This window comes from Dendropsophus ebraccatus, chromosome 1 (genome assembly GCF_027789765.1).
Source record: "Dendropsophus ebraccatus isolate aDenEbr1 chromosome 1, aDenEbr1.pat, whole genome shotgun sequence".
NCBI lineage: Eukaryota > Metazoa > Chordata > Amphibia > Anura > Hylidae > Dendropsophus > Dendropsophus ebraccatus.
In genome coordinates this window covers 6,948,821-6,965,983 of record NC_091454.1, presented here as the reverse complement: position 1 = coordinate 6,965,983, position 17,163 = coordinate 6,948,821, and the positions used below count along the sequence as shown (strand labels likewise).

Below are 17,163 nucleotides of genomic sequence, written 5' to 3'. Positions count from 1 at the left end.
CAGACCCCGCTACATGACTATATCTGTAATACAGACCCTGCTACATGACTATATCTGTAATACAGACCCAGCTACATGACTATATCTGTGTAATACAGACCCTGCTACATGACTATATCTGTGTGATACAGACCCTGCTACATGACTATATCTGTGTGATACAGACCCTGCTACATGACTATATCTGTAATACAGACCCTGCTACATGACTATATCTGTAATACAGACCCTGCTACATGACTATATCTGTAATACAGACCCAGCTACATGACTATATCTGTGTGATACAGACCCTGCTACATGACTATATCTGTGTGATACAGACCCTGCTACATGACTATATCTGTAATACAGACCCCGCTACATGACTATATCTATGATACAGACCCTGCTACATGACTATATCTGTGTGATACAGACCCTGCTACATGACTATCTGTGTGATACAGACCCAGCTACATGACATGTATGATACAGACTCCGCCACAGGATGTATATGTAATACTATGGGGGAGATTTATAAAACATGCTGTAAAGTAGAATTGTCTCAGTTGCCCCTAGCAACCAATCAGATTCCACCTTACATTCCTCAGACTCTTTGAAAAATGAAAGGTGGAATCTGATTGGTTGCCGGGGGCGACTGAGCCAGTTTCACTTTACACCAGTTTGATGAATCTCCCCCTATGTGCCCATCAGAGTATACGGCCACTACAGTACTGTATGCATTTTCGGGGTCCGATCACGGTGACGGCAGCTCAGGTATAATAATAATAATACAAACGTCTATGGCGCCTGATGCAGTTGGGGCGCGGCTCTGCTATTGTATATAATCTCCTGATCACATGGGATCTAGTCATGTACAGACACCGTCCGGGTGATCCCAGGTCACGCATCATCATGGAGCCGAAACTACAGATAAGAATCATCACCTCTCCAGGAGCCGGATACCTGATGGATCCCCAGCCCTCCGGACCCCCGTCTTATCACAGCTGTATGGCGTCTGGAGGGTCCTCAGTCAGCTGACATCACTCCTGCACTGATACATTGTAACAAACACACAGGAGGGGCAGAGGCGAGGGGCCGCGCAGGGGGCAGAGGCGAGGGGACGCGCAGGGGGCAGAGGCGAGGGGACGCGCAGGCGGCAGAGGCGAGGGGACGCGCAGGCGGCAGAGGCGAGGGGGCGCGCAGGCGGCAGAGGCGAGGGGGCGCGCAGGCGGCAGAGGCGAGGGGGCGCGCAGGCGGCAGAGGCGAGGGGGCGCGCAGGCGGCAGAGGCGAGGGGGCGCGCAGGGGGCAGAGGCGAGGGGGCGCGCAGGGGGCAGAGGCGAGGGGGCGCGCAGGCGGCAGAGGCGAGGGGGCGCGCAGGCGGCAGAGGCGAGGGGGCGCGCAGGCGGCAGAGGCGAGGGGGCGCGCAGGCGGCAGAGGCGAGGGGGCGCGCAGGGGGCAGAGGCGAGGGGGCGCGCAGGGGACAGAGGCGAGGGGACGCGCAGGCGGCAGAGGCGAGGGGGCGCGCAGGCGGCAGAGGCGAGGGGGCGCGCAGGCGGCAGAGGCGAGGGGGCGCGCAGGGGGCAGAGGCGAGGGGGCGCGCAGGGGGCAGAGGCGAGGGGGGCGCGCAGGGGGCAGAGGCGAGGGGACGCGCAGGGGGCAGAGGCGAGGGGACGCGCAGGGGGCAGAGGCGAGGGGACGCGCAGGGGGCAGAGACGAGGGGACGCCCAGGGGGCAGAGGCGAGGAGACGCACCGAGGGCGGGGACAGAGGCGACGAGACGCGCAGGGGGTAGGGACAGAGGTGACAAGACGCGCAGGGGGTGGGGACAGAGGCGACGAGACGCGCAGGGGGTGGGGACAGAGGCAAGGAGATGTGCAGGGGGCAGGGACAGACAGAAGTGACAGAGGTGAGGACACAGTGTGGTGTCCCACCACGGGTGTTGCTATTGGTTACACCCCTCGCAAAAGGCTGTACTTTTAATTGTGATTGGTGATGTAGTAGTACCAGAGTTTCAATTCAAAAAATATGTTCAGCAGCACTAGAAAAAAATAGCAATGTGCGGGTGCACGTCTCACCAAACCGGAGCCGGGTTCGTATAGAGTATCCAAAGAGAAGATGGAGACCGCACTTCCAAAAAGAATTCACACTTTATTCACACCAGATGCAACGTTTCGGCTCAATGTGTAGCCTCACTGCTTGAGAAAGGCTACACATTGAGCCGAAACGTTGCATCTGGTGTGAATAAAGTACCAGAGTTTCGCCACAAGATGTCGTTATTGCAAGAACGTATAATCAGTTACTGCACAGCTGTAGTACTGAAAGGGTTATTGTTTGTTTGTGCACCACATGGATCTGTACGCCAGTGAGTTCTTTCCTCTTCTCATTTATTATCTATTTTTACTTCTCACATATGCACTCCTCACCCACTCACAGCGCACCTTACAGGGGCTGTAGGAAGGAAGTCACATGGGTAGAGAACGTGTAGGCTCTTTTGTCTTCAAACTCTGTAGAGGAAGGACAACAACCAGAACACTCTCTACAGCGATCCAGTTGGGCCCTGGCTCCTGCCAGGTCCCCAATCTAAGTTGTGGTCTAGACGCAGGACACATGTATCTAGACACAGTTTCTTCTCCAGTAACTCCACACATCACTATGCAGTGTTAAGCTTCCACTAGAGAGGACCAGTCAGATATCATCTCACCCACGCCGTGGACAAGGAGAGTCACAGTACAGGACAGTATCCATATAGAAAGTAAAGGAACTGATCTGGATAGAGCAAAGTTGCTAGAAGCCTATGAACTCTATCTCGCAGCGCGGGTGTAAGCTGGGAACCCTCAGCATTCCGCTCATCCCAGGTAAAGAGGTTACCTCGTGTCACCCTCTAGGACGGGTCACTCGACACTGGTGGGCAATAGGTGGTGCAAAGAGTCAAAACACAGGCACAAGTATTCTTCTATTTCTACCTCAGAAGTTCCGGCAGAGCACAGTACTACTTGGGTTGGGACTCATCGTCGTTGACATCGTCCTCTCTACTCTTCTGATCCTCTCTTCCACTTCTCATCACGCAACTCAGTCGGCACGACTCTATCACTCTCTCTATACCTGTGTGCCCCACCGGCAGTGGCGTCACGACATAACATCACTGGGCCCGGCTATATGTCGGCCAACTACCATAGAACTGGCGTCACACCTCACCATCTGGTAAGTGAGCACATCTCCCAGCATGCACCACCTCTATACAGACACTTGGGGCAGCAGGTTACACATCTCACACTTTTATTGATGGCTATAGACACAATGTACAGGGGGGTCCGGCCCCTCACGGCTTCACCAGGATCTCGCTGCTCTTCAGCCGCCCCCGGGACTTCAGGTATCTCATCAGCCGCTGCCGCCTCCTCCAGGTGGGGCGTATACCGTATTCATGCTCCGGGGTGTCCTCCGCCAGTACACGCCCGGGGTCCTGTGTGTCACAGGGATCGTCCCATCTCCTGGAGAGGGGGGTCTGGATCTCTGCACCTTCCCCAGCGGGTGGGGGGTTGGGCTCTGGGGTCCGTATATCGGGGGGGCTGAAGCTGGCAGCGGGCGGTGAGGCAGGCGCTGGGATGGGCTCAGTCCGCTTCTGCTCCGGCCGCCTCTGTGTTGTGCAGAATGACTGAGTCTCTAGAATCTCAGCAGCAGAAAATGATAGAGAAGGAAACTTGCAGACGCTTGGCTTCCTCCCCGCCGCCCTCTGCTGGCCCCTGGTCACACCGCAACTCTGCACCGTGCTGTTACTGGAGACATGGCGGCAGCGGCGGGGCTGGCGAGCCGGGAAGTGGAGCTCTACCACCTGATCAAACTGTGGGGACACCTGTGTGCAAAAGAGAGGGGTCAGAAGGCGGCGGGCGGAGCAGAGGGGTCAGAGGACAGCAGGCGGGGAGGGGAGCAGAGGAGTCAGAAGACGTCGGGCGGGGGGAGAGCAGAGGGGTCAGTAAACGTCGGGCGGGGGGAGAGCAGAGGGGTCAGAAGACGTCAGGCGGGGGAGAGCAGAGGGGCCAGAAGACGTCGGGCGGGGGGAGAGCAGAGGGATCAGAAGACTGCAGGCGGGGGACGGGAGCAGAGGGGTCAGAGGACGGCAGGCGGGGGACGGGAGCAGAGGGGACAGAGGACGGCTGGAGGGGAGCGGGAGCAGAAGGGAAAGAGGACGGCTGGAGGGGGGCGGGAGCAGAGGGGACAGAGGACGGCTGGAGGAGGGCGGGAGCAGAGGGGACAGAGGACGGCTGGAGGAGGGCGGGAGCAGAGGGGACAGAGGACGGCTGGCGGGGGGGGGGGAAACAGAGGGGTCAGAGGACGGCAGGCGGGGGGGGGGGGAGCAGAGGGGTCAGAGGACGGCAGGCGGGGGGGGAGCAGAGGGGTCAGAGGACGGCAGGCGGGGGACGGGAGCAGAGGGGTCAGAGGACGGCAGGCGGGGGACGGGAGCAGAGGGGTCAGAGGACGGCAGGCGGGGGGCAGGAGCAGAGGGGTCAGAGGACGGCTGGAGGGGGGCGGGAGCAGAGGGGTCAGAGGACGGCAGGCGGGGAGGGGAGCAGAGGGGTCAGAGGACGGCTGGCGGGGGCAGAGGGGTCAGAGGACAGCTGGCGGGGGGGCGGGAGCAGAGGGGTCAGAGGACGGCAGGCGGGGAGGGGTCAGAGGATGGCTGGCGGGGGGCGGGAGCAGAGGGGTCAGAGGACGGCTGGAGGGGGCAGAGGGGTCAGAGGACGGCTGGCGGGGGCAGAGGGGTTAGAGGGCGGCTGGCGGGGGCAGAGGGGTCAGAGGACGGCTGGCGGGGGGCAGGAGCAGAGGGGTCAGAGGACGGCTGGAGGGGGGCGGGAGCAGAGGGGTCAGAGGACGGCTGGAGGGGGGCGGGAGCAGAGGGGTCAGAGGACGGCAGGCGGGGAGGGGAGCAGAGGGGTCAGAGGACGGCTGGCGGGGGCAGAGGGGTCAGAGGACAGCTGGCGGGGGGCGGGAGCAGAGGGGTCAGAGGACGGCAGGCGGGGAGGGGTCAGAGGATGGCTGGCGGGGGGCGGGAGCAGAGGGGTCAGAGGACGGCTGGAGGGGGCAGAGGGGTCAGAGGACGGCTGGCGGGGGCAGAGGGGTTAGAGGGCGGCTGGCGGGGGCAGAGGGGTCAGAGGACGGCTGGCGGGGGGCAGGAGCAGAGGGGTCAGAGGACGGCTGGAGGGGGCAGAGGGGTCAGAGGATGGCTGGCGGGGGGGCAGGAGCAGAGGGGTCAGAGGACGGCTGGAGGGGTCAGAGGACGGCTGGAGGGGGCAGAGGGGTCAGAGGATGGCTGGCGGGGGCAGAGGGGTCAGAGGACGGCTGGCGGGGGCAGAGGGGTCAGAGGATGGCTGGTGGGGGGGAGCAGAGGGGTCAGAAGGTGGCAGGCGGGGGAGCGGTGTACAGCAGTCAGTTACCCAGGAGGAGGAGGCGCCGGGCTCCAGGGCTTTGCTGGGGACGCTCTTGGTCTTCTCGGCTCGGGGTGGGGCGGGCCCATAGTCGTGGACGGCCCCCTCTAGCGGGCTCTCCAGGAACAGCAGGCGAGGCTTACGCGGGTTACAGGCTGTCCGTTTCCTGGGCGGCATCAGCGCTGAGAAGCCGAGAGGGTGAGAACCGCATGATGGAGCCAAGCGGAGGAACAACGGCCAAAACCTGGAGAAAAAGCAAGTAATGGCACCCTCATAGTCTACTATAGTAACAATGACAGCACTTAAAGGGATTCTTCAACATAAATTGTCTCTCAAATCAACTGGTCCGAGCACGTGCCAGAAACTTGTAATTTTCTTCTATGTAAAAATCTCGTCTTCCAGTACTTATCAGCTGCTGTATGTCCTGCAGGATGTGGTGTATTCTCTCCAGTCTGACACAGTGCTCTCTGCTGCCACCTCTGTCCAGACTAAAGAATTATTTCGTGAACAACCCTCTGCTCCTCTGCACTGGGATTATAGCAGACAGACTGGGAATTAGGGGTGTACCCCTTTAAAATTTACATTTAATTCCATAAATTACCCGGATACTTATGGAATCACTCTCAAAGAAAAGGAGCGTATACCGGAATCAGACACCCGGTCCTCCCCGGTTTCGTTCCCGGTCGCTGCCTCCTTCCCGACGTCCCGCACGCTCACACCGGCCAGCGCTCTCTCTCATTGGCTTCTCACAGAAACTCTCGCTCCTGATTGGCTGAGCTTTCTCACCGTCCCAACGGCCGCGCCCTGATTGGCCGGAAGCGAAGAAGCTCTAAGCGGCTTAGTTATTGGCCGAGCGAGGGTGACGTCGAGCCGAGACGACAATCATTGGTGGGAGAAGGTCACGTGCCGCAAAGCGCGCAAATTCAAATTGCTGCAGGAGCCGACAGACGGGAGCGGAGGAGAGACGGCGCTTATAGCGGTATAAGAACGCAGCCCGGTACCGTGCGCAGTGTGAACAGTGGCTGGAGGGGAGGGTGGTGGTTGGATGGTGTCGGGATAGCTGGAGGCTTTGGTGGGCTGCCAGGCCGCGGCTCCTTATGTGACAGGCCTAATAGGCGGGGGCGAATCAGCTGCTGCCATCACAGCACAAGTCCCAGCATGCCCTGAGGTCCACTCTGCAGCCTCTGTGGTGTCCACTTATATTAGGCAGTGGCTGAAATTTGCTGCCAGTACTTATCAGCTGCTGTATGTCCTGCAGGAAGTGACGTATTCTTCCCAGTCTGGAGAGGTTTTCTATGGGGATTTGCTGCTGCTCTGGACAGTTCCTGACATGGACAGAGGTGGCAGCAGAGAGCACTGTGTCATAGACCACTTCCTGCAGGACAGACAGCAGCTGATAAGTACTGGAAGACTGGAGATTTTTTAACAGAAGGGAATTACAAATCTCTATAACTAACTGGGACCAGTTAATTTGAGATACATTTTATTTGGAGAAACTACCCCCTTAATAGAACAACAACTCCCATCATACCTGGAGGCAGAAACATTATACAGGCCCCCAAACTGGCTTCAGTCATCATGTTCATGTTGCAAAACTACAATTCCCATCATGCCTGGACAGCCGAAGGCTGTCCAGGCATGATGGGAGTTGTAGTTTTGCAACAGCAGAAGGCTTAAGGTTTCCTATCCTTGCAAAACTACAACTCCCATCATGCCCGGAGGCAGAAACATGATATAACAATTAATAGTTACAGTCTTTCTTCTTTTTTCAGGATCTGTTTTGTACCAATGGCAACGTCACCATGAGATCCAGTCCCCGCAGGCCGCTTATACTGAGGAGGCGCAGGCTCAACCTTCCCAACCAAGATGGCGTCCGTAGCCCGGAGACTTCTGAACAGAGGCCGGCCGCCGTGACTGACGCAAAGCTGAAAGCAGAGATCAATGAGCCACCGTCAGTCGCTCCGAGCCAGGGCGCCGGTGAGGTAACGGCCGTGTGTCCGGCTCCCGCTCTGTCCGGGGTAAAGGTCATGGGTCACCCCACCATCCCGGACACTCAGCTGGTGGTCATCCCTACGGATTCTGACGTGGAGAGTATCATCCAGGCTCTGACCGTACGCGGGAAGGAGAGCGGCGGCCCCAACAAGTTCATCCTCATCACCGGGAGCAGCTCCTTCCATACACAGGTGGAGAAACTCCAGAGCAAAGCGGAGGCGGCTGAGACAGCCGGACAGCTAGAGGGCGCCACTGCCGCCACCGCCTCGTCTCATCCCCCCCAGACCGCGGAGGAGCAGGGCCACGGTAAGTACACGGCTCATCCAGATAAAGCTGCGCCGTGAGACTCTCTGCCTGCTGTCGCTGCATGGTCACCTGCTATAGGCATCACATCCTCTGGTTCCTCACAGCAGCACAGAGGATGTTATATCCTGACCATTGGTTTCAGAGACTTCACAGCAGCACAGAGGATGTAATATCCTCACCAAAGGTCTCAGATTCCTCACAGCAGCACAGAGCATGTAATATCCTGACCAGTGGTCTCAGATTCCTCACAGCAGCACAGAGGATGTAATATCCTCACCAAAGGTCTCAGATTCCTCACAGCAGCACAGAGGATGTAATATCCTGACCAGTGGTCTCAGATTCCTCACAGCAGCACAGGGGATGTAATATCCTGACCAGTGGTCTCCGGCTCCTCACAGCAGCACAGAGGATGTAATATCCCGACCAGTGGTCTCCGGCTCCTCACAGCAGCACAGAAGATGTAATATCCTCACCAAAGGTCTCAGATTCCTCACAGCAGCACAGAGGATGTAATATCCTCACCAAAGGTCTCAGATTCCTCACAGCAGCACAGAGGATGTAATATCCTCACCAAAGGTCTCAGATTCCTCACAGCAGCACAGAGGATGTAATATCCTCACCAAAGGTCTCAGATTCCTCACAGCAGCACAGAGGATGTAATATCCTCACCAAAGGTCTCAGATTCCTCACAGCAGCACAGAGGATGTAATATCCTCACCAAAGGTCTCAGATTCCTCACAGCAGCACAGAGGATGTAATATCCTCACCAAAGGTCTCAGATTCCTCACAGCAGCACAGAGGATGTAATATCCTCACCAAAGGTCTCAGATTCCTCACAGCAGCACAGAGGATGTAATATCCTCACCAAAGGTCTCAGATTCCTCACAGCAGCACAGAGGATGTAATATCCTCACCAAAGGTCTCAGATTCCTCACAGCAGCACAGAGGATGTAATATCCTCACCAAAGGTCTCAGATTCCTCACAGCAGCACAGAGGATGTAATATCCCGACCAGTGGTCTCCGGCTCCTCACAGCAGCACAGAGGATGTAATATCCTGATCAGTGGTCTCAGATTCCTCACAGCAGCACAGAGGATGTAATATCCTGACCAGTGGTCTCCGGCTCCTCACAGCAGCACAGAGGATGTAATATCCTGACCAGTGGTCTCCGGCTCCTCACAGCAGCACAGAGGATGTAATATCCTGACCAGAGGTCTCAGATTCCTCACAGCAGCACAGAAGATGTAATATCCTGACCAGTGGTCTCCGGCTCCTCACAGCAGCACAGAGGATGTAATATCCTGACCAGTGGTCTCAGATTCCTCACAGCAGCACAGAGGATGTAATATCCTGACCAGTGGTCTCAGATTCCTCAAAGCAGCACAGAGGATGTAATATCCTGACCAGTGGTCTCAGATTCCTCACAGCAGCACAGAGGATGTAATGCCCTGATGATTTGGCAGCAGCAGTGCAGACATTACATCCTCTGTGCTGCTGTAAGGACCCTTATAGTGCCCTGCTCTCTGGTTCAGTAGCTCTCGTGTTTCATCTGCAGCTTCTAAGGAGGGGCAGGAGCTGGACGGGAGCCTGACCAACATCCACTGGCTGGGGAAGATGAGCTCCGATGGGCTGGGACCATGTGACCGCAAGGCCGAACCTGCAGAGAAGGAGACCTGCACCCCTGGGACGGACTCCATTAAGGTGAGCTGTTGGGAGTAGTTGTAGCTCTCTGGGGGGGTCTACATGTTTTCTGGAGGTCATGTGACATTTTGACTCTTGGGTATCCTGTTACGCCCTCAGGTGGAGGAAGAACCGGAGGTGTCGTCAGCCTCTCAGCCCTGGCCGGCCGGGGCACACGAGCGGCCGCCATACTCCTACATGGCTCTCATCCAGTTTGCCATTAACAGCACGCCGTCCAAGAGGATGACGCTGAAAGACATCTACACCTGGATCGAGGATCACTTCCCGTACTTCAAACATGTGGCCAAGCCCGGCTGGAAGGTGCCGTACCCCGATGTGGAGGGAGGATGCGGGACAGTAATAAGTATGGCTGCTGATCATCTCTGGATATTGTTCCTCCACAGAACTCCATCAGGCACAACCTCTCCCTGCATGACATGTTTGTGCGCGAGAGTCTGAGCAACAACAAGATCTCCTACTGGACCATCCACCCCCAGGCCAATCGCTGCCTGACCCTCGATCAGGTGTTCAAGGTGCGTCACGTCATAGAACCATTACCTGGGTTACTTCCTGTATTATACTCCAGAGCTGCACTCACTATTCTGCTGGTGGGGTCACTGTGTACATACATTACATTACTGATCCTGTATTATACCCCAGAGCTGCACTCACTATTCTGCAGGAATGATGCCACATGACAGACACTAATAGCAGGGGATGCTGGGTGGGGACAGTCAGTCCTTTCGCTTTGTTATCCTTGGCAGCTATAAATAAAGTTTTATGAGGAGTGATTCACAGTGAGGCCTCAGACCTGGGTGATGGATGAAGCAGTCGGTGACTCTGGGTACATGGCAGCCTGGATGTACGTGTATACATGATACAGATTACAGGGAGGCTGGGGGTATTATATAACACCTATATAATCCTCATAACACCTGACTCACTGCATAATTATATGTTATTACCCATCCTGAGCTGCAGCCGTATACTTCACAGCTGCACTCACTATTACAGATGTACATTACGTTACTGATCCTGAGTTACATCCTGTATTATACCCCAGAGCTGCACTCACTATTCTGCTGGTGAGGTCACTGTGTACATACATTACATTACTGATCCTGAGTTACATCCTGTATTATACCCCAGAGCTGCACTCACTATTCTGCTGGTGGGGTCACTGTGTACATACATTACATTACTGATCCTGAGTTACATCCTGTATTATACTCCAGAGCTGCACTCACTATTCTGCTGGTGGGGTCACTGTGTACATACATTACATTACTGATCCTGAGTTACATCCTATTATATACCCCAGAGCTGCACTCACTATTCTGCTGGTGGGGTCACTGTGTACATACATTACATTACTGATCCTGTATTATAACCCAGAGCTGCACTCACTATTCTGCTGGTGGGGTCACTGTGGACATACATTACATTACTGATCCTGAGTTCCATCCTGTATTATACCCTAGAGCTGCACTCACTATTCTGCTGGTGGGGTCACTGTGTACATACATTACTAATCCTGTATTATACCCCAGAGCTGCACTCACTATTCTGCTGGTGGGGTCACTGTGTACATACATTACATTGCTGATCCTCCAGAGCTGCGCTCACTCTTCTGTAGTAATGGTGCCCTTCTCTTCCTCAGGCCTCCTCCAGCTCCTCCTCGGCTTGCAGTGAACCAGTAAGGATGAGTGTTCTGCTGTTTTCCGTCTCTCCCGTCAGTCGTGCTTCCTCCATAGACTGTGACTTGTTCTCCCTTCTCTTTCAGCAGCAGCAGAGGAGTCTGACCCCGGAGATGGGTAAGAGCCTGCAGAGCGCCCCCACTCACACCAAGGGTGAGTTCATGGCTTTTATCCTTTTGCAGCATCTGCTGTAAACTGAGACTTACCCCAGACTCGTCGTCTTCTTCTCTCTAAGCTCCAGAGCGGAAGATGAAACCTTTGCTGCCGCGGGTCGACTCCTACCTCATCCCCGTGCAGTTTCCGGTCACGCAGCCCCTCATCTTCTCTCCTGTGGAGGCGTTCAGTACAGATCCTGTGGTCTCTGACGGACCCCGCAGCAGCAAGCGGGTCAAAATCCTTCCTACGGTGAGTCCATGTGTTTAGTGTCTGAGCTGCAGTACCGGTCACCACCACACGGGTCCAGACATGGTGTGAATGACTTGTTTCTCTTCCAGGTTGTGTGGGAGACGGACGACCCTCCCCCGCTGGACTCGATGGACCCTCTTAGGCCAGAACCGGTTTTCTTGAGTGTGCAGACCCCCATCCCGGCTCAGTGCCCGCGGGTGAATGCATCGCGGAGGAAGCAGCAGCTGGTGACCCCCCGATGCCAGGAGCCTGAGCTGCTTCTCCCCGACACCAGCTGCTCTGACTCCGGCCTGGACACGGACTTCTCCTTGGGGCAGGACACACAGGCCCAGGAGGGTCCGTCCCAGCTCACCCACGACGAGGGCTACTCCTTCAAGACCCCTGTAAAGGAAAAGTTTGTGAAGCCCCCCGCCTCCTCAACTCCAAGCAAACCAATGAGCGAAGCCATCTGCCTACCGCCTTGGGAGTCCGAATCCCCCCTCACCCGAGACTCCCTGCCGGAGATCAGCCCGGTCCGGCTCCCCCGAGGCTCTGCTCTCACCCCCTTTAAGGACAACTATGGGACTCTCAGTTTTTGGGAGACTCCCTTTAAGGACCTGCCTTACTTTGGATCCCCCCCAGATGTCATGGGCACCTGCTCGCCCCCTTCCCCCCAGACAGAAACACTGGACACCCCCACTGGAGCTCGCAAACATAGACGCTGCTCCAAGGAGCTGCAGGTAGGGGGCTCCACTAACCGCTCGCTGCTGGAGGGGCTGGTGCTGGACACGAAGGACGAGAGCCTCAGCAAGATCTTGCTGGACATCAGCTTCAGCGGGATGGAGGAGGACAATGGGATCGGCACAGACACCTCCTACTGGGGGCAGCTCCTCAGCGAGCTCCGATAGACCCATGAAGTAGTCAGGACTAAGTATCCCCTCCCCCGAAATCATGTAAATATCCACTGGGAAAGCTGGGTGGTCAGTGACGCCATTGTGGTTCCTATACGCGTAGGCCAGTCAGGAATCTGGGAAAGCTAAGTGACTCCAATGATCATTATGGCTCCCCAACTTTCCCAGGCTGCTGTACAGATGATAGTGGTGACTTTCAGGGTTCTGGGAAAGCTGGGTGCCCCCATTATATGGCTCCGCAGCTTTCCTAGGTTCCTGGTCCCACAAGGGTGACTGTTCAGCTTTCCCAGGGTCCTGGAGGGTACATCTGCCTTGTTAGGCCCCCTGGTGGCAGGTTGTGCAGAATGGCAGAGCGCAGTAGTCTATAAGGGGGGGGGGGGGGGGGGGGGGGGCGGGGATGGTGGTGACTATGGGGCCTGCGCTTCATGCTGATTGGTTATGAGTGGGGGGCTATATTATATATAATGTATCAGCTTTTGTATACCAGTATTTATGTCGCTGTGTATATAGTGTATAGGTTCTCCGGCACAGACGCCATCGCAAGTCACTTTATTAACCCCATATAAATCACGAGAGAGATGGAGAGACTCCTCCCCCATTCCCGGATGAAGTGGCAGCGCGATTGTAGTCTCCACCAGACTGGCTGATAACAGGGAGCACTAGAGAGCATCTATCCCTTCCATTAGCCTCTCCATAGCGAAAGTGGCTGATAACAGGGAACAATAGCTTCTAGTCAGCTGGGGCCTGCAGGTGTTCTGTCCCTTTAAATCCCTTCATTGTCCAGGGCGGTGAATGTTCTGTATATGGAGGGTTATCAGATTTGTGTCATATATTTTGGTGTGGAGTATATGTATATAGTGTTAAATCCCCCCCCAAATTATACTCAGCAGCGGTGTCACCAGATTGTGTCCATTGTCAACCGGCTCTCATAGACTCATTATTTATATATATATATATATATATATATATGTGTGTGTGTGTGTATATGACTCTTTCCATAACTGGCCACTAGATGTCAGTACAGAGACCTCCAACATTCCAGAAAGCGTCTCGCTTTACAGTCTGCTGCAAAACAGAATCTTAATACTAGCTCGGAGACGGCTCTAATTCTGCCTGAGCCTAGATAGACAGGTGCTCACACTGACAAATGACAAAGGGGGGAACTTCCTGGATACTGGGGGGAGAATAGACCTGTGGTCACTGATCCCCATGTTACCAGTGACAAACCCCAGCATACAGAGAGTGACAGGTTGTCGGCTCCACCCCCTCCCCTGCCTAGGACGAGTGGCAGGTTTCAGCCCCGCCCCCTCTGGCACGGAGTGTCAGCTCGTCAGCCCCGCCCCCTCTCTGGCAAGGAGTGACAGGTTGTCAGCCCCTCCCCCAGCATACTGAGTGACAGCTTGTCAGCCCCTCCCCCAGCATACTGAGTGACAGCTTGTCAGCCCCGCCCCCAGCATACTGAGTGACAGGTTGTCAGCCCCTCCCCTAGCATACTGAGTGACAGGTTGTTAGCCCCACCCCCTCCCCTAGCATACAGTGAGTGACAGGTTGTCAGCTCCGCCCCTTCCTATCATTGCTGTAGTATATTCTGGTTTATGGTTCTTGTCTGTATCACATTATCTACAATAAAAGTTATCTCTACCCCAGCTGCATCTCCAGTCCTTGGATATAACCCCCTCAGGGGGGTAGCAATGTCATGTGACCATGTGATGTAATACTCCACAATACTTCTAGCAGGTGTACAAAGATGGCCGACTTGGGGGTTCTCAGTGGGATTGCAGGGGGCTTCCTCCTCCTGTCTAACACATAAGTCCCCATGGGGGGGGGGGACTGTAGCCGGACCCTCCCCGACGGATGGCCGTAACAGAACAAAGGGAAAACCAGAGGAGCAGATGAGGGGGGGTAGAGGAGTCTGCATGTGACATAGTGGTCTGGGGATAGAGGAGTCTGCATGTGACATAGTGGTCTGGGGGGGTAGAGGAGTCTGCATGTGACATAGTGGTCTGGGGATAGAGGAGTCTGCATGTGACATAGTGGTCTGGGGGGGGTAGAGGAGTCTGCATGTGACATAGTGGTCTGGGGATAGAGGAGTCTGCATGTGACATAGTGGTCTGGGGGGGTAGAGGAGTCTGCATGTGACATAGTGGTCTGGGGATAGAGGAGTCTGCATGTGACATAGTGGTCTGGGGGGATAGAGGAGTCTGCATGTGACATAGTGGTCTGGGGGTAGAGGAGTCTGCATGTGACATAGTGGTCTGGGGATAGAGGAGTCTGCATGTGACATAGTGGTCTGGGGATAGAGGAGTCTGCATGTGACATAGTGGTCGGGGAGGTAGAGGAGTCTGCATGTGACATAGTGGTCTGGGGATAGAGGAGTCTGCATGTGACATAGTGGTCTGGGGATAGAGGAGTCTGCATGTGACATAGTGGTCTGGGGATAGAGGAGTCTGCATGTGACATAGTGGTCTGGGGGGGTAGAGGAGTCTGCATGTGACAGTGGTCTGGGGATAGAGGAGTCTGCATGTGACATAGTGGTCTGGGGATAGAGGAGTCTGCATGTGACATAGTGGTCTGGGGATAGAGGAGTCTGGATGTGACAGTGGTCTGGGGATAGAGGAGTCTGCATGTGACATAGTGGTCGGGGAGGTAGAGGAGTCTGCATGTGACATAGTGGTCTGGGGGGGTAGAGGAGTCTGGATGTGACATAGTGGTCTGGGGATAGAGGAGTCTGCATGTGACAGTGGTCTGGGGATAGAGGAGTCTGCATGTGACATAGTGGTCTGGGGATAGAGGAGTCTGCATGTGACAGTGGTCTGGGGATAGAGGAGTCTGCATGTGACAGTGGTCTGGGGATAGAGGAGTCTGCATGTGACATAGTGGTCTGGGGATAGAGGAGTCTGCATGTGACAGTGGTCTGGGGATAGAGGAGTCTGCATGTGACATAGTGGTCGGGGAGGTAGAGGAGTCTGCATGTGACATAGTGGTCTGGGGATAGAGGAGTCTGCATGTGACATAGTGGTCTGGGGATAGAGGAGTCTGCATGTGACATGGTCTGGGGATAGAGGAGTCTGCATGTGACATAGTGGTCTGAGGATAGAGGAGTCTGCATGTGACATAGTGGTTGGGGAGGTAGAGGAGTCTGCATGTGACATAGTGGTCTGGGGGGGTAGAGGAGTCTGGATGTGACATAGTGGTCTGAGGATAGAGGAGTCTGCATGTGACATAGTGGTCGGGGAGGTAGAGGAGTCTGCATGTGACATAGTGGTCGGGGAGGTAGAGGAGTCTGCATGTGACATAGTGGTCTGGGGATAGAGGAGTCTGCATGTGACATAGTGGTCTGGGGATAGAGGAGTCTGCATGTGACATAGTGGTCTGGGGGGATAGAGGAGTCTGCATGTGACAGTGGTCTGGGGGGTAGAGCAGTCTGCATGTGACATAGTGGTCGGGGGGTAGAGGAGTCTGGATGTGGTCTGGGGGGGTAGAGGAGTCTGCATGTGACATAGTGGTCGGGGGGGTAGAGGAGTCTGGATGTGACATAGTGGTCTGGGGGGGTAGAGGAGTCTGCATGTGACATAGTGGTCGGGGGGGTAGAGGAGTCTGGATGTGACATAGTGGTCTGGGGGGTAGAGGAGTCTGGATGTGGTCTGGGGGGGTAGAGGAGTTTGGATGTGACATGGTGGGTTGGGGAGTAGAGGAGTCTGGATGTGACATGGTGGGTTGGGGGTAGAGGAGTCTGGATGTGACATGGTGGTCTGGGGGGGTAGAGGAGTCTGGATGTGACATGGTGGTCTGGGGGGGGTAGAGGAGTCTGGATGTGACATGGTGGTCTGGGAGGGGGGGGTAGAGGAGTCTGGATGTGACATGGTGGTCTGGGGGGGTAGTGGAGTCTGGATGTGACATGGTGGTCTGGGGGGGGTAGAGGAGTCTGGATGTAACATGGTGGGTTGGGGGGTAGAGGAGCCTCGATGTGACATGGTGGTCGGGGGGGGGGGGGGGGAGTAGAGGAGCCAGGATGTGACATGGTGGTCTGTGGGGGTAGAGGAGCCTGGATGTGACATGGTGGGTTGGGGGGGTAGAGGAGTCTGGATGTGACATGGTGGGTTGGGGGGGTAGAGGAGTCTGGATGTGACATGGTGGTCTGAGGGGGGTGGGGGGTAGAGGAGCCTGCATGTGACATGGTGGGTTGGGGGGTAGAGGAGTCTGGATGTGACATGGTGGTCTGGGGGGGTAGAGGAGTCTGGATGTGACATGGTGGGTTGGGGGGTAGAGGAGCCTGGATGTGACATGGTGGTCTGGGGGGAGGGGGGTAGACGAGTCTGGATGTGAAATGGTGGTCTGGGGGGAGGGGGGTAGAGGAGTCTGGATGTGACATGGTGGTCTGTGGGGTTAGATGAGTGGATGTGACATGGTGGTCTGTGGGGGTAGAAGAGTCTGGATGTGACATGGTGGGTTGGGGGTAGAGGAGTCTGGATGTGACATGGTGGGTTGGGGGGTAGAGGAGTCTGGATGTGACATGGTGGTCTGAGGGGGGGGGGGTAGAGGAGCCTGGATGTGACATGGTGGTCTGGGGGGGGGGGGGGGTAGAGGAGTCTGGATGTGACATGGTGGTCTGGGGGGGGGGGGGGGGGGTAGAGGAGTCTGGATGTGACATGGTGGTCTGGGGGGTAGAGGAGTCTGGATGGGAGGGGCTGTAGTTCTGTCCGGTGTCTTGCCTCTCCCGCTCCTTTCTTGTCCTACCAGTTCTCCCCTCCCCCAGCCAGCGTCTCCATGGAGGAGGTGTACACACAG

At 56.0% G+C, this 17,163-nt stretch overlaps 3 protein-coding genes across 5 annotated transcripts; 1 reads left to right on the top strand and 2 right to left on the bottom strand.

Annotated features, from left to right (window-relative positions):
* Positions 1-3,244: 3,244 nt before the first annotated feature.
* Positions 3,245-6,162, bottom strand: RHNO1 (RAD9-HUS1-RAD1 interacting nuclear orphan 1). Its single transcript, XM_069951604.1, has 3 exons — positions 6,007-6,162; positions 5,415-5,649; positions 3,245-3,835 (listed from the first exon to the last, which is right to left on the bottom strand). The coding sequence occupies exons 2-3, from the start codon at positions 5,580-5,582 to the stop codon at positions 3,305-3,307; spliced, it is 699 nt and encodes a 232-aa protein (XP_069807705.1). The 5' UTR covers positions 5,583-5,649; positions 6,007-6,162; the 3' UTR covers positions 3,245-3,304.
* On the bottom strand, positions 4,715-5,145 carry LOC138771011 (uncharacterized; the record flags this gene model as incomplete). Its single annotated transcript, XM_069950415.1, has 2 exons — positions 4,715-4,819; positions 5,080-5,145. Coding segments are annotated over 2 exons (171 nt in total), but the record flags the coding sequence as incomplete, so codon positions are not given.
* Positions 6,163-6,312: 150 nt separating the features above from the next.
* On the top strand, positions 6,313-12,764 carry FOXM1 (forkhead box M1). Of its 3 annotated transcripts, none has more exons than XM_069965469.1 (9): positions 6,313-6,384; positions 7,178-7,703; positions 9,259-9,404; positions 9,504-9,704; positions 9,788-9,916; positions 11,044-11,079; positions 11,170-11,233; positions 11,316-11,485; positions 11,575-12,764. In XM_069965469.1, the coding sequence occupies exons 2-9, from the start codon at positions 7,208-7,210 to the stop codon at positions 12,370-12,372; spliced, it is 2,040 nt and encodes a 679-aa protein (XP_069821570.1). In that variant the 5' UTR covers positions 6,313-6,384; positions 7,178-7,207; the 3' UTR covers positions 12,373-12,764. The 3 variants fall into 3 exon arrangements, with proteins under 3 accessions (XP_069821570.1, XP_069821552.1, XP_069821560.1); XM_069965451.1 differs by having other exon boundaries at positions 11,167-11,233; XM_069965459.1 differs by having other exon boundaries at positions 6,327-6,402; positions 11,167-11,233.
* The last annotated feature ends 4,399 nt before the right edge of the window (positions 12,765-17,163 follow it).